The 13913-nt window shown below is 37.0% G+C and overlaps 1 protein-coding gene across 1 annotated transcript; it reads right to left on the minus strand.

Annotated features, from left to right (window-relative positions):
- Positions 1–5209: 5209 nt before the first annotated feature.
- LOC125666370 (uncharacterized) lies at positions 5210–8359 on the minus strand. Its single transcript, XM_048899541.2, has 2 exons — positions 8090–8359; positions 5210–6951 (listed from the first exon to the last, which is right to left on the minus strand). Coding segments are annotated over exons 1-2 (1248 nt in total). The 5' UTR covers positions 8091–8359; the 3' UTR covers positions 5210–5704.
- Positions 8360–13913: the final 5554 nt, after the last annotated feature.

Here is a 13913-nt window from a genome sequence, read left to right on the forward strand (position 1 = left end):
GCGGTATTGTACATGATGTATCAATAAAATCATCTCGTACTACAATACCAATGCTGGACAGTAGAGATACAGAAACAAGAACATCTAATACAAGTCTTTCTCAAAGCAATAAACAGAAAGAACTAACAGGTACCCAAAGATTTGTACTTTCAGACAGGATTCTAAAAGATGAAGCAATGTATTTAGAAAACAACGATCCTCTAGTTGCACCAAGAAGCCAAGAAGAAATAGATATCACTAACAAATCTGCTGCAAGAGAGAAAGTAAAAACAATCGAACTATTCTCTACAGCATTTCCGATAACTTTACCCTCGCCAATACCGTTACAAACTTCGCCCAGTGATTTTATTTCTAAGCTTACAAATTCTTTGTCTAATCAGTCTGAACATATGTTGTCAAATGTGATAAGCACTTCCAAGCCCCCACTTAGTCTTATGTCTGTTGCTGAAAGTTTTCTAGATACAATACCGTCAGCACAAGGACCATTCAGCCAATCAATAACATCTGTAGTAGACGGTGGAATTATCGATTCTGTTAGCAATAAAAATGCTATCCAAAGTACAACCAATACTTTAACTCGACCAGCTGCTTCAATGAGAGAAGAAGCAATACCTGTACGGAGGGATGGCCTCCACCACTTGTCCCTAAATAAATCGATCTATGACTTGACAACTCACAAAGAAGCAGAATCTATGAAGAAAAACATGAAGGACTTGAGTTCACAAAAATATTCAACCATCAATAACACGAATTTGGGATCACCGATGCCCCCTCCTCCTGTAATTCCCACATCAACTGTTACCACCTCAACGGAAAAAATAATCCGATTTATAGGAAAAGCGTCAGATCTTGTGAAGAAACTGAATAGTAAGAAAAAGCACAAATTTCTGGATTTGCTGTCGCATACAAGCATGGATCATTTGAATGGAAATACGTTAGAACCTTACATCCTACCAAACGATCCAGGCACACAACATAAATTATCTACTAATAAAGCGAAGAGTGCTGCAGACATTTTCCTGCGTAGTAAAAAGAAATCAGACTCGACGAACAAAGTTGAAAAGGAATTCGGGAAACTGAACATAGATCTTGGCAAAGGACAGGGTATATCAGAGGGCTATAGAAGTCTAGTGGATGGCGAAGAAAACAGAAGTATCAAAACATCTGCTTTTGACTCCGACACAAGCAATTTACACAAGGAAGATGCACTCTCTGCATTCAATTCCAGACCGTACCTACCTGGTTTGAAATCGAAAAGTGATCGACCGTTTGTGGAGTGGTTAGCCCGTCGGAATAATTTTCTCCAGTCTACAGCCTTGCCTCCAAAAATTCCCATGATACCTCATAATTCTCAAAATATGAAAACAGAAATTTCCTCAAAGAATTCCATTCCAAATATACTCAGATCAAATCTAAATACTGAGAGATACGTCAGTCCACTGCCTCCGCTTGTTAAACCATCGTACTCTGGATCATGCAACTCATCCTTGGGAAAGGAGGAAGTCATGTCTTTAGCAGTGAACGTCCTCCGTCTCCTCGTGTCAAATTTGAAATTACAACAAGCTTTGAAACGTACGCATGAAAATACTGCATCGACTCGTCTCCAGAATCAGAAGTATCTTCTGATACCATTGCCTGTCGCAAATCGTCAAACCAATCGAACAGACGTCCACGCAAATAAGAGCAGATTTTTATCAACAAGCTCTATACAGAACCAGATCGAAGCTTTCCTAAGGAATAATCCTATACAGGTCAACATGGCTCGGGCGCCTTTGGTTAAACGTAGGCCTGCTAGGAAGGTACCATTTAGTAACAAAGGTCAAAAGGTACCATTAGGCGATGGCAGAAAATTGAAAACAAACATCATCACTTCGGACAATGGCAACAAGCCCGTCCATAAAAAAATATTGAAGACATTATCAACAAATGATGTGCAAAGTAATGAGAAAACAGTCTTACGATTACTAAACAGGGAAAACAAAATTGGAAGAGTTTCATCAAAACAGAACACTCGTATAAAATTCCATCCCTGAAAAGAGACGATAAGTATTTTTATTATCTGCCAGTCAGTTATGATTTCAGGTCAATCATAATTCTGAAACGGTCGCATTGTTGCTTTTCTACATTTGAGAATTCTCCAGCTAATCAATGGTAAACGCACCATACATGATGAGGCGAAATATGTGATCTTTTTGGAAATATTTTATATTTATTTTAATGTATGGAAGAACTGTCAACTGATATTGTAGACTCTCTGTGTATATGTAGGTATATGTAGGTTATCATTATCATATGTTGTTCTTATACTGTTGTCAATCTTCAAATGTTTAAAAACAAAATACTGTGGATATCGCATTGATGTGTAATTTATAATTGTCACAGTGAAGATTTTTCGTGAAAATATCTCTTTGTCTTTTTTTCACCTATCATTAGATCAAAAGATGTCCGACGTATTTCAAAATGTTTGATTGTTAGGTCGTTTTTTACATACTGATTTTGACTACGTATTACTACGTTTATCTAAAAAGGATATAGGGCTCATGGAGGGTGTGACTGGTCAACAGGGGATGCTTACTCCTCCTAGGCACCTTATTCCTCCCCTCATGTTCCCAGGGGACCATGTAAACCCTGTTCGCGTTTTTGTATTCTTTATAGAATTCATGAGACTCAAAATATAGGACACCACAGTCTTCCATATCTGCTTCAAATTTTAATATTTTATTGAACATACATATATATGCAAACGTCAGTTTAACACCTCAACTTTATGACAAACAGGATAACTTCAGATTCTCCATCGCCAACTTCCCATATTTATGTAGCGATATTCCATTATCACCTGCATGTGATGTTTATGTCTCTCAACTGAAGCTGAAGTTGTCGTAAAAATGAATTATTAGAATTATGTTCAATAAAATATTTAAGCATAAAGCAAATGTTGAAGTCTTTGTGGTGGCTTTCATATCAAGTTCACTGGGATATATGTAGGACTCCAAAGTGCGATGGCACTCCAAAGTGCGATGGTCACGCCAAAATACGATGGTCTGCGCCAAACCCCGATGGTGTGACACGCCAAAGTGCGATGGTCCACACTCATGCGCCAAAGTGCGATGGTCTGACACGTCAAAGTGCGATGGTGTGAAATGATTGCGCCATAATGCGATGGTGTCGACACGACAAAGTACGATGGTACATACTAATGCGTCAAAGTGCGATGAAGTTACACACCGAAGTCGGTTGGTTTGTAAACGACACAGTGTTTTGGTACAGACTGTACCAACCGTGTGTTGTTTCACCAAAATATCAGTGCAAAATCCTGGCACAAAACATACGGATAAGAACTTATTTCGTTGTCGTGTTTTTAAACACAAAATTTTCCGACGCGAAGTCGTATAGAATGTTTTGCATCATAGCATACCCCCAGGAATTTATTACGTGTACATCACAAGTAATAAATTATCATGAATTAAAGAATGAATGGGCGAAGTAGATAGTTCGACAACAAATGCACTTTGCCGTTCTCACAATCCTCAATAGTGTAAACCTTGCCGTTGCTGTTGTCCATGTCAATCTTAATCACCTGTGCCTTCCTCCAATACATCCCGAAGAAGTTGGTGTCAGCACTGCAACAGAAAGAACCTTCATTGGGGCAAACTGAAGTTGCACTTTTATTTTGAAAGACGTTAAGAATGACGTCACAATGACGTGACATCATAAACGTTACTGAATCCCGCACCATGGCACTTTGGCGTCCGTAATGTTAACAAACCATCGCACTTTTGCGCAGACCATCGCAATTTGGCGTGACCATCGCACTTTAGAGCGACCATCGCAATTTAGAGTCTTGCATATATATCGAATTGACATAAATGAAAATGATTATTGTTATTAGATAAAACGTCGTCGATATATCTGAATGTCTAGATGAAGGCCTCAGCAAGAGATTTTTCTTCTCATGTAGAAGTTTTTGAATGAATGAATTCTCACTACATGAAAACTATGTGCGTAAACTATGCGGAAAACTTGAAAACAAATGGTTTTAGCAAGGTTTCAGTTTGAAAACTTCAAGTTTACAAGTGTTTGTGGAGTGCATTAACCTAAGGTGTCCCCGATTCCATGTAGTTACGCAGCGGAAACTAGTCGCAACCTCTATTTACGCAAGATTTCCACACATATTACGCTAAAGGCTGAAATTACTTTGAAACCTAGGTTTACGCAGTGCGAAAATTTGCAGAAACTTATTAATGTGAACAACCTATATCTGCTTCATAAGAAGATAATAACAAGTCAGCTGATAAAGGAGCATAATCATGTCCATGGGAATTCCAACAAACTATTGGAAACCTAGTACTCTAGATATCACCAAATAGTACGAAGATATTGTCAATGAAGAACTCTAGCATCTTCTCAATATCAACTTCAGAGTACTTGTGCGAGTGCTGTTTAAAATTGCATTTTATAATGACTGATCAGAAGATATAAATATTTCCTTTTTCCATTTTTTTTTTTTTTTTTTTTTTGACGAATCAACTTTCTGTGACGTCAAAAAATCAATTTTTATTTATCTTGGGGAATGGTTGTGTAAAGAGTTGAAATATCATTTCAGTTTTGATTTTGTTGATTTGAGAAAAGTTTTGTGATTTAAAATTTACTAGAAGTTCTTTAGAATGTTTTAAAATCCACATTTGATTTACACTACTTCCGGCATACATGTATGTCATGGCACAATACGTTTGATTGATTGAATATTGTTTAACGTCCCTCCCGAAAATTTTTCACTCATATGGAGACGTCACCATTATCGGTGAAGGGCTGCAAAATTTAGGCATATCCTCGGCGCTTACGGCCATTTAGCAGGGAGGAGGTATCTTTATCGTGCTATACCTGCTGTGACACGGAGACTAGGTTTTTGCGGTCTCATCTGAAGGATCACCTGATTTAGTCGCCTCTTACGGCAAGCAAGGGGAACTGAGGACCTATTCTAACCCGAATCCCCACGGGACCAATACTCTTGAAGTTTCTTCTTCACAGCTCTGGAGAAAAAATGGCGACATACAAATAATGGATTTGGTTTTCGGACGTGAGATACTCTGACCTTCTCGTGATTTTGCGGTCATTCAACATGAGATTGTTTTGTAATTATAGAGAGAGAATTGATTCTGTGGTATACTATTTACATCATTTGCTATATTGAAACGTTAACACCGAATGGCTTTTTAGATATTTAATTTTATCATAAACAAGCATTTATTCAATATGCAAACAGTTATATCATGTACAGTAAAAGGAAATAGCCAGAAGGACTACCTAAATAAATCATGAGTTCTATCAGCTCTTATACAATTCGCAACCTTTATACATAAATATATAGTACACAATTATTATGCTTATCTTAATTAAAGCTATTGAATGTAGTGCACGTTAGTTTTTCCACAACACAAGTACAAGAAAGTTTTAGGCATCCAATGCAGAATCAGATTTCTGTACACAATTGAGAATTGTACCTTCACAACAAAAAGAATCTAAATGCTACAGAAAACTAGTTACATGAAAAAGTTTGTGGCAATACCCTTAAACACTACAAAACTAAAAGCGTGTTAGATACTGAAAAGCAAGGGAAGACAGTCTTTTGCGAGAAAATTGGGAACTAATTACGGCAAGGCACAAAATGATCCTCACCGAAAATGTATGATTTCATGAACAGTTACCGATAGAAAACAATGAGGCACGTCACCAGGGTAGCTAGGACATCCGTCCTTATTTCCGCTCCAACGTTCGCATGTGACTTTAGTCCGGGAGGCGCGTTTGTTCCAATGGAATTAGGAGATGAATTCAAATCCTCATTTCCAGAATGAACGGTGTTTATGGCATTTGTAACAAAATTTGAAATCGTTGTCGATTGACGATCCGTGATTCTTTGGGTGCTGATTTGTGTAAATAAGTTTTGTGACGTACGCTTCGAGTGCGATGACGTAGAAGAAACCGTTGTCGTTATCTTTGATGCGTTGGACAATGCTGGATTCGGTGTTGATAGATGGTGCGGAGTAGTTTTAGATGACGTAGTTCTGGAGGACGTCACTGATTTTGATGTGAAATCCGGAGAAATGCCATTTGTCGTTGTGGACTTGCATAGTGGTTGATACTTTGAATACCATTCGGACAAGGCAACTTCCTGTGCATCGTCGCAGTAATTGTAGTCTATAAAACGCGCGAACGAAGGTGTTTTAAAAATCCAAGATATCTCACAATCACAATCAATAGCGTTTTGGAATATTATGAATATCTTGGTTGTCTCTGGATTATATGATTGGGGCTCGACGTATAGAAAGTGATTGTTTGAAAAATCGAATGTTTCAATGGATGAAAAGTTTGTAAAACAATGATCTCGAACGGATTCTACAGTATTTGCTTGAAACTGGAATAATTTGGCTTCCTGAACGCGGCTGAATGATGCAGGACCGAGTTCTCTGATGAAATTATTAGAACACACAATCTGGTCGTTTGCTGATATGACTGAAAACGCATGCGTTTCTATTACATCAATGTTGTTGTATGAAATTGAAATAGAAGAAACGTTGATATCCGAAAAAGAAAACGATCGAAATCGTGTGATATTGTTCCTCTGAAATTCTATGTCCTCAACTTTCCGAAAATTTGTAAATGCCAGGCTAGAAATGATTTCCACGTTACAGAAGCGGACGTACACACTCCGGATATCCGGCGAGTCGGAGAAAGCCTTTTCTGGAATGGAGTGCAAGTTAGAGTGCAGAATTTGGAGTTGGGCTGTACGCTTCGGCAATGATACTGGAAAGTCCGTAAGTCCTTCGCAGATCACGTTAATTTGACCCATGTCGTCGTCCGTACACCCACAGCCACTGGGGCACAAAGTTGTAGTGTATACGAGTACTAATGCTGTACTCATTAACAGAACCACACGGTGAGTATAGAACACTAAAAAGTAAAATACTGATTTACGTACATGTACTCTCGTAATCATTGATCTAAGGTTCATATCTTGATTCTTGTATGTCAGAGTGTGTGCGCACTCTGTTTCGGACCAAAAATCTTAATTAAATATTTTGATAAATTTCAATACCGTCATTTTACTTACTATTTTGTTTAAAATCATTGAAAGTAAAACTAATACGGGATATCGGAACTAGAAAATTTTGGAACACTTCAGAAAAAGAAGTTACGAAAATTATGCGTCACTTGGGCAACTCTTGTATACAAATTAGTGATGGCTAAAGACGACTCATTTCTGATAAAAAAAAAAAATATATATGCCTGGTTTAAAGATTATTTTTCAGAATGTTGCAAGTGAATGTACTTGTACTAAAACATGAGTTATTGGATTAAATTTCTGATGTTTGGTAGTAGATAAAACAAAAGAAAAAGTCTATTTCCTATTTACTTTAGCCTATGAGATTTTCTTGAGTCATTAAAACAACCGACCGCTATGAAATGATATAATTAATCACAATAAATTATTTATAAATAGATCTCCAGAAACGTACATATACATGCAGCAACATGTAGCCCCCCCCCCCCACACTTCTGCCCCCCCCCCCACACACACACACACAGTTCTGCCCCCCCCCCCCCCCCCTGGTTTCCCGAGATTGCGTCGAATTATCACATACATTAAAGTTTGTTATTAGTACATACAAAGATCGACTCATTAGCTGGTCACTTGATTTAGTAAACGGTGATTGGTAGTGGAAATGCAAGGTTAGATCAATGAGTTCAACTCATGACCTGAAGAATATCCCCCCCCCCTCCCCCTTTTACGATTTCGGAGTTTGAGCAGAACTGTTTTTCTTGCTAACTAAGATTTTTCATATTAATATAACGGCACTTTTTTTCTTCGTTTGTTTCCAACCCCTCAACTTGAAAAACGGTGCTAAAATGTGCCTGGATTCACTATATGTTTACTGAAAATAACGCAGAAAACGTGATCGCGTTGAACATACTAAATATTAAAACCAGGACGGAATCGGAGACGAAATAATGGTTCCGATATTCCGTATTCATCATTAACAATCAATATTTAATTTAAATTTAAACACAGAATTTGTTTAAAACTTACTCTTTATGGATCTTTGAACGGTCCTCCTCGCGCGGTGTTTGCCAGTGACCAGTGATTTTTACTCAAAGTTCCCATGCGATGATAACCTTCGTGTCTCCAAAGATAATTATTTAGAAATACATTTGTTATCGTGAAAGTTTGTCCGTTTGTTTTCAACCTCCGTTAAATCTCGCTGTCAGTTGGCATCTTTTGGGGGGAGCGGAGAGATTTATGCTAAAGTTTGAAGTTTTCCGCGAAATCAAAAACAAGCACAAACAGATAGACAAACAAAGATAGGGATGGTTCGTAAGTGCACGGTTGTTCTTAAATCGCTGAAATAATTCACGTGACCAACTGATAACGTATCATTGATTTTATTCTCCACTTTCTGGATATCATAGGAAACGATGCGGCCTTAAACTTATTGCCATTCTACGTGTCTGTAAAAACATTCAAATTAATGCGCATTTATGGTACATGTTCGGTTTCTTGTCTCATGGCTTTTAAGTCCTAAACTCACACGTGTCCGCAGAATAAATATTTTTTTAAAATGACAGAAAACAGTAAAAATGACTACATAGGAGACATATTTCAAGCCCTATAAAATCTGTAAAATCCAGGAGCTTCCAGGGGCTTCGCCCCTGGGCCCCCCACCAGGGTTTCGCCTTGGATCTACTTGGGGCCTCAGGCCAAGCCCCCTGCCTCGTACAGTTGCCCCCCGTCCCTTAACCACAGTTCCTGGATCCGCCCCTGAATCCAACCATTATACGCATTTAATTTTATTGTTAAACAAATTCTTTATCTCCAAGCTGTAATATCATAAATAAAGCACATACTTGATTTATCGTTTAAAATTTCTAAAATAAATCTTTGTACGCGTATAGTGTACATTCATAAAAATTAGGAATTCTGAATTCCAATGCAAAAAACATTTTTGACGTAATACTCTAAAGTGCGTACTGTATTTATTTGACCGGGCCTGCCGTATGGAATAAGAGTACCTGTCTCGGTAGGTTTCGTTTCGTTTCGGTAGACTTCGTTTTGATTCGATTCGTTTCGCATTTTACATATACCTGGCGGTCATCCCATGAAATAAGGCTTGCAGTTCTGAAATGACCTCTGAGAAATTTGAACATATAAAGTCAACAAAAAAACTTCAATTTGGTTTTTTTTTCTCTAGGATATGTACTGCGTGGCTAATTATATGTTTTAATGAATTTCTATATTTTCTGTGTGTTTCTTTCTCTCACATTTCAGCCCGCTTTGCTCTGCACACTATATACTCTTTTTTCTTTCTTTTTTTTTACCTCTTCTGGTGTTTGTTTATATTCAGTCCGTTTGATTGTTTTTATTATGCGATGCTAGCTTTAGTTCTCCGCGTTTTTAGACATTTTACAAACGTCCTTCAATATCTGTTGTTGATATTTAATATTTACAACCCATTCATCATTATGTAACAACGTATCTTCATTATACATGACTTAATAATACAATTATCAATTCTTCTGATTTTCAACCAATATTAAAAAAATCCTTAATAAACCTATGAATTCTCAGCAGGAATCTTTCCAATTCATGATATACATGTATACTAAAAGGCATCGTCGGAAACCCACGGTTGATTACGCTTCGTTCCTCTCTCCATCTTTATTTAGCCTTATAACTTTATAAAGCTGTTTTAAGCATCTTTGACCGTGGAGAACTGATCCCACTGTGTACTGTTTGATCACAGGGATCAAACTCTGGTCCCACCGGTGAGAAACGAGTGTGTTAAGTACAGTACTTGGACACCCATAGCTTAATAAAGCTATAGCTAAATAAAGACAGTCATTGTGCTGGATCTGGTTAAATTATGATACACTAAAGCTCATGAAACAACAGTACATTTTTAAAACAATTACATATAAATGCTAATATTGAATTGGACTCCTTTGATATTGAGTACAGGTTATTATTATAAGTGCACATGCTTAGAGGATGCTTGTTCTCTCTCTCTCTCTCTCTCTCTCTCTCTCTCTCTCTCTCTCTCTCTCTGAAAACATACCATCGTAAAACAGTATGGGCCTCGTCTACAACAATCAATTTGAAGTGCTGGCTCCTGGTCACCATTTCACGCCATTTCGTAACGGATAAAATCGCTTCCGGAGAGGTAAATAAAAACTGAAACTTCTCATCTGTTATTTGATCATCTTCTTCTGAGTTTCTTCCGATGTAGGTCGCAGTAAATCCAAGTGACATCAAAGACTCGCACTGCTCTTTCATTATTGAAATCAGAGGGGTTATCACTAAAACATTGCAGGGATTTCGATGTTTTTCAGTCCACAACAATGGGAAAGCTTGATAACATAAGCTTTTCCCGCCCCCTGTCTTCATTGACAAATATACATCTCTTCCTTCTAACAACTTGTTTATGGTGTCTTCTTGGAAATCCTTTAATTTGCTTATTCCGAACCGTTCAGCAATCGCCATTTTGAATTGTATACCGAAATTGGACTGAAAGCGTCTTTTTGATTGGACGAATTCGCTCAGGGTATACGTAAAGCGCCCAATCAAATTGCCTCATGAATTATTCATGAGAACGAGCGAATAGGTATGAATGGACCCACGGGTGATGGAGAGAGGAACGAAGCGTAATCAACCGTGGGTTTCCGACGATGACTAAAAGGTTATAAGTGGATTTCTTAACACCGAACTTTTTTTTTTACATAATACTAAATGTAGTTTTTCAATGTCGGGGGCTTTAAAGGACACATCTCGTGTTTTCAAAGTATACAGAATTATATGCATTTTGTCTTCCGTATGCTTATAGAAATTAATTGTAATAGTTCGTTCATTGAAGTATTGCGATAATTTGCCACAATACGGACTTAAATCTAAGCCCCGATTTCAAAAAGCCTAGTTAATTAGATAGGTAGTCACGTGGTACAGTGACGTCATATGCGACCTTCGTCGATCAACTTGTTGTAATAGTAGTGTTAGATATTTTTAAAAACTCGGGTTTTAGGGGCCTAATTTATTTACCATGGATAACATTTATTTCGATGTTGACAAATTTCCCGAGTCTTATATCTTTTAGCCACCAGTGCATACAAATAGCGACCCAAATGTAGCGAGGAAAGCGAATATGAAATTTGCGAGTAAATAATGTTTACATGGGATCACTGTCTAAACACTATTTGGTAATGCCATTTCTGTAAACAACTGTAATTAGTGTTGTTGCTTTTCCAAAATAAACAGTGCAATTATTATAAAATTTATTTTTGGAGAAGTTAGATAGGCCTAAATTATAATACGATTATGTAGTATTGACAACTAGGCCTACTGTGACAGGGTGCATTTCGGGGGTAAAAAATAAAATAAAAATGATCAAACTTATTGTGAAAATCACAATACTTTTAAATTATTTTATTCAAGCAATTTTATTAATCATTATATTTTGTTATCTACACGTTGTTACTTAGGAAGTGGGAGCGCTGCGTGCTGTTGTTGTAAACACGTACGCGTTCCTTAAAAAAAAAAAAATGAACGCATTATAATTCAATTCAAAGTTGGGAAATATCATATTTTATTATTTATAATTGAAAGTTCTATTATCTTTTATCTTTAAATTTCGTTTTTAAAACTACCAATTGGTAGACACTGCTAGCAAAGTTCTGTCTATATGTTGTTACAAGGTGAAGGTCAGTTGGTGCGAGTGTGTATTGAATTTGAGAGCAGAACGGAATGCATATGCGGTAGGCCTATATGTAACAGTGCGAAGCTTCGATAGAACCATTTTCTCGCAGTTTATATACGTCTTTGTCCAAGAGCTTGTTTGAAAAAGTACAGGGACAAATTCTACTGGGGTTTTTTTTATGGTAAAGTCGTTATGCCGACAAAAAATATTCACGTCTTCTCCCTCATACCTTCCTTCGAAAATTGAAAAAAACACAGTCCAAATCATCTCTACTGACAGCAAGTACACCCTTAAACGGCACAAAACAACCCAGTGCAGTGTTATTTACAAACCGTTAATGTGATAATTGTTTGTTTGTCAATTAAATCTAATCTGTTTATGAAATGGCTAACAACTGTTTTCAAATCTTCTCGCTCGAGGTCGCATATGACGTCACAGATAATGGCGCGTAAAATATCGAAGAAAATATGCATATCGCAAGATTTGAATTTCATCGCTATCAAACTCGAAAACTACGCAAACTGTTTCTTTTAAAACACATGTAAAGTAGTTTTAGGCATGAAATGAATTAATTTTGCTGAAAAAATTAAAAAGTTTAAAAACATGCGATGTGTCCTTTAAGAAAACCCCAAACTTCTGATCCATACGACAAAATACTTTTAACTTATGTATCAAAAACAGACAATTGTGTAGTTACATTGAAGTTATGGTTCTTTAATTTTAATGTTACCGCAAGCAATGCCTTTCTGCGATCGCAACGTGTTTTTGAGTTTGACTAAATTTGCCATTGTAAGATATATACATTCCAAGGTAAGTGAACTTATCTACAATTTCAAGTTCATGTCCATCATATAACCATTTATTTTCAATAATAAGTTGTTTTACCATTACGAGAAATCTTTTGTTTTCTCTACACTTAGTTTCAAATTCCATTCATTAATGTAAAAATACAGTGAATTTAACATTTTTCTGAAGACTTTTGACAGCAGTTTCTGAGATGATAACCGCATACATTAAAAGAAAAATATTAATAAGTTGAAATTGGACAGGTTTTTTTTAAAAAAATCATTTCACAATCCTGACAAAGTGAGAATAGTAGAGGTGATAAAACTTCTCCTTGCATAAGTCCACATTTATTATCAGAAAATTCTGTTAAATGTCGGTTAATTTTGACACGATTTCACATTATCATACATAGATGTTATAATACAAAATATTTGGCCCTGCAACCCTTGTCTTATTAGTTTACAACATAGCTTGTTTAAATCTATAAGGTCAAACGCTTTTTTTTAATAACCTACAAAACAGCAATACAAGTTTTGTTTGTTTTTTAATGTACGATTGACAAGCGACTGTAAGACAAAAATAGCATCAATAGTAGACATATTAGATTTACAACCAAACCGTGAATCGCTTATAATGTTATTATTGCGGGTATTATCTTTTTGATGCGGAGATATTGAAACCCTTGTGTCGACAGGCCTCTTCATTCAAGGGTGTTGGTGTAACCATTGACTGTCACATGACCATGGAGGCACATTTATCATCAGTGTACAGTGGTGCCTTCATCCATCTTAAGAACCTGAGCCAGCTGAGGAGATATCCCTCCTGTGATTCGCTGGAATGTGTTGTCCATGCCTTCATAACAAAGCTAGCTGGACTACTGTAACTCTCTCTACTACGGCTTACCATCAAAGCAGATCCAGCGGCTCCAATCCATCCAAAACGCTGCAGCCAGAATCATCTCAGGCACCCGCAAATATGACAGCATTACACCAGTACTACGTTTCCTCCATTGGTTGCCAGTTCAACAAAGAATCATCTTCAAGACATTGGTGTTAGTGTACAAAACAGTCAACAACATATGGCTCCATCCTATCAGCAGGAACTCATAACACCCTATGTCCCTCCAGAACTCTGCGTTCCAATGATCAGAGCCTACTACAAGTGTCATTTACCACTTCATCTGTGATTCAAACTCGAGCTTTTAGTCTGGCTGGCCCTAAACTGTGGAATGCTCTACCAAATGATATCAGAACTGCTGCTAGTCTCTGTATCTTTAAATCTAAAATAGAGACTAATCTATTTGCAGTTCATTACAACTAGTCTGTGTAGATGAACTCTAAGTCAAGATTACTATGCTGTGCAACCATAACGGACTCTTTATCT

This window comes from Ostrea edulis, chromosome 10, assembly GCF_947568905.1.
Source record: "Ostrea edulis chromosome 10, xbOstEdul1.1, whole genome shotgun sequence".
Lineage (NCBI taxonomy): Eukaryota > Metazoa > Mollusca > Bivalvia > Ostreida > Ostreidae > Ostrea > Ostrea edulis.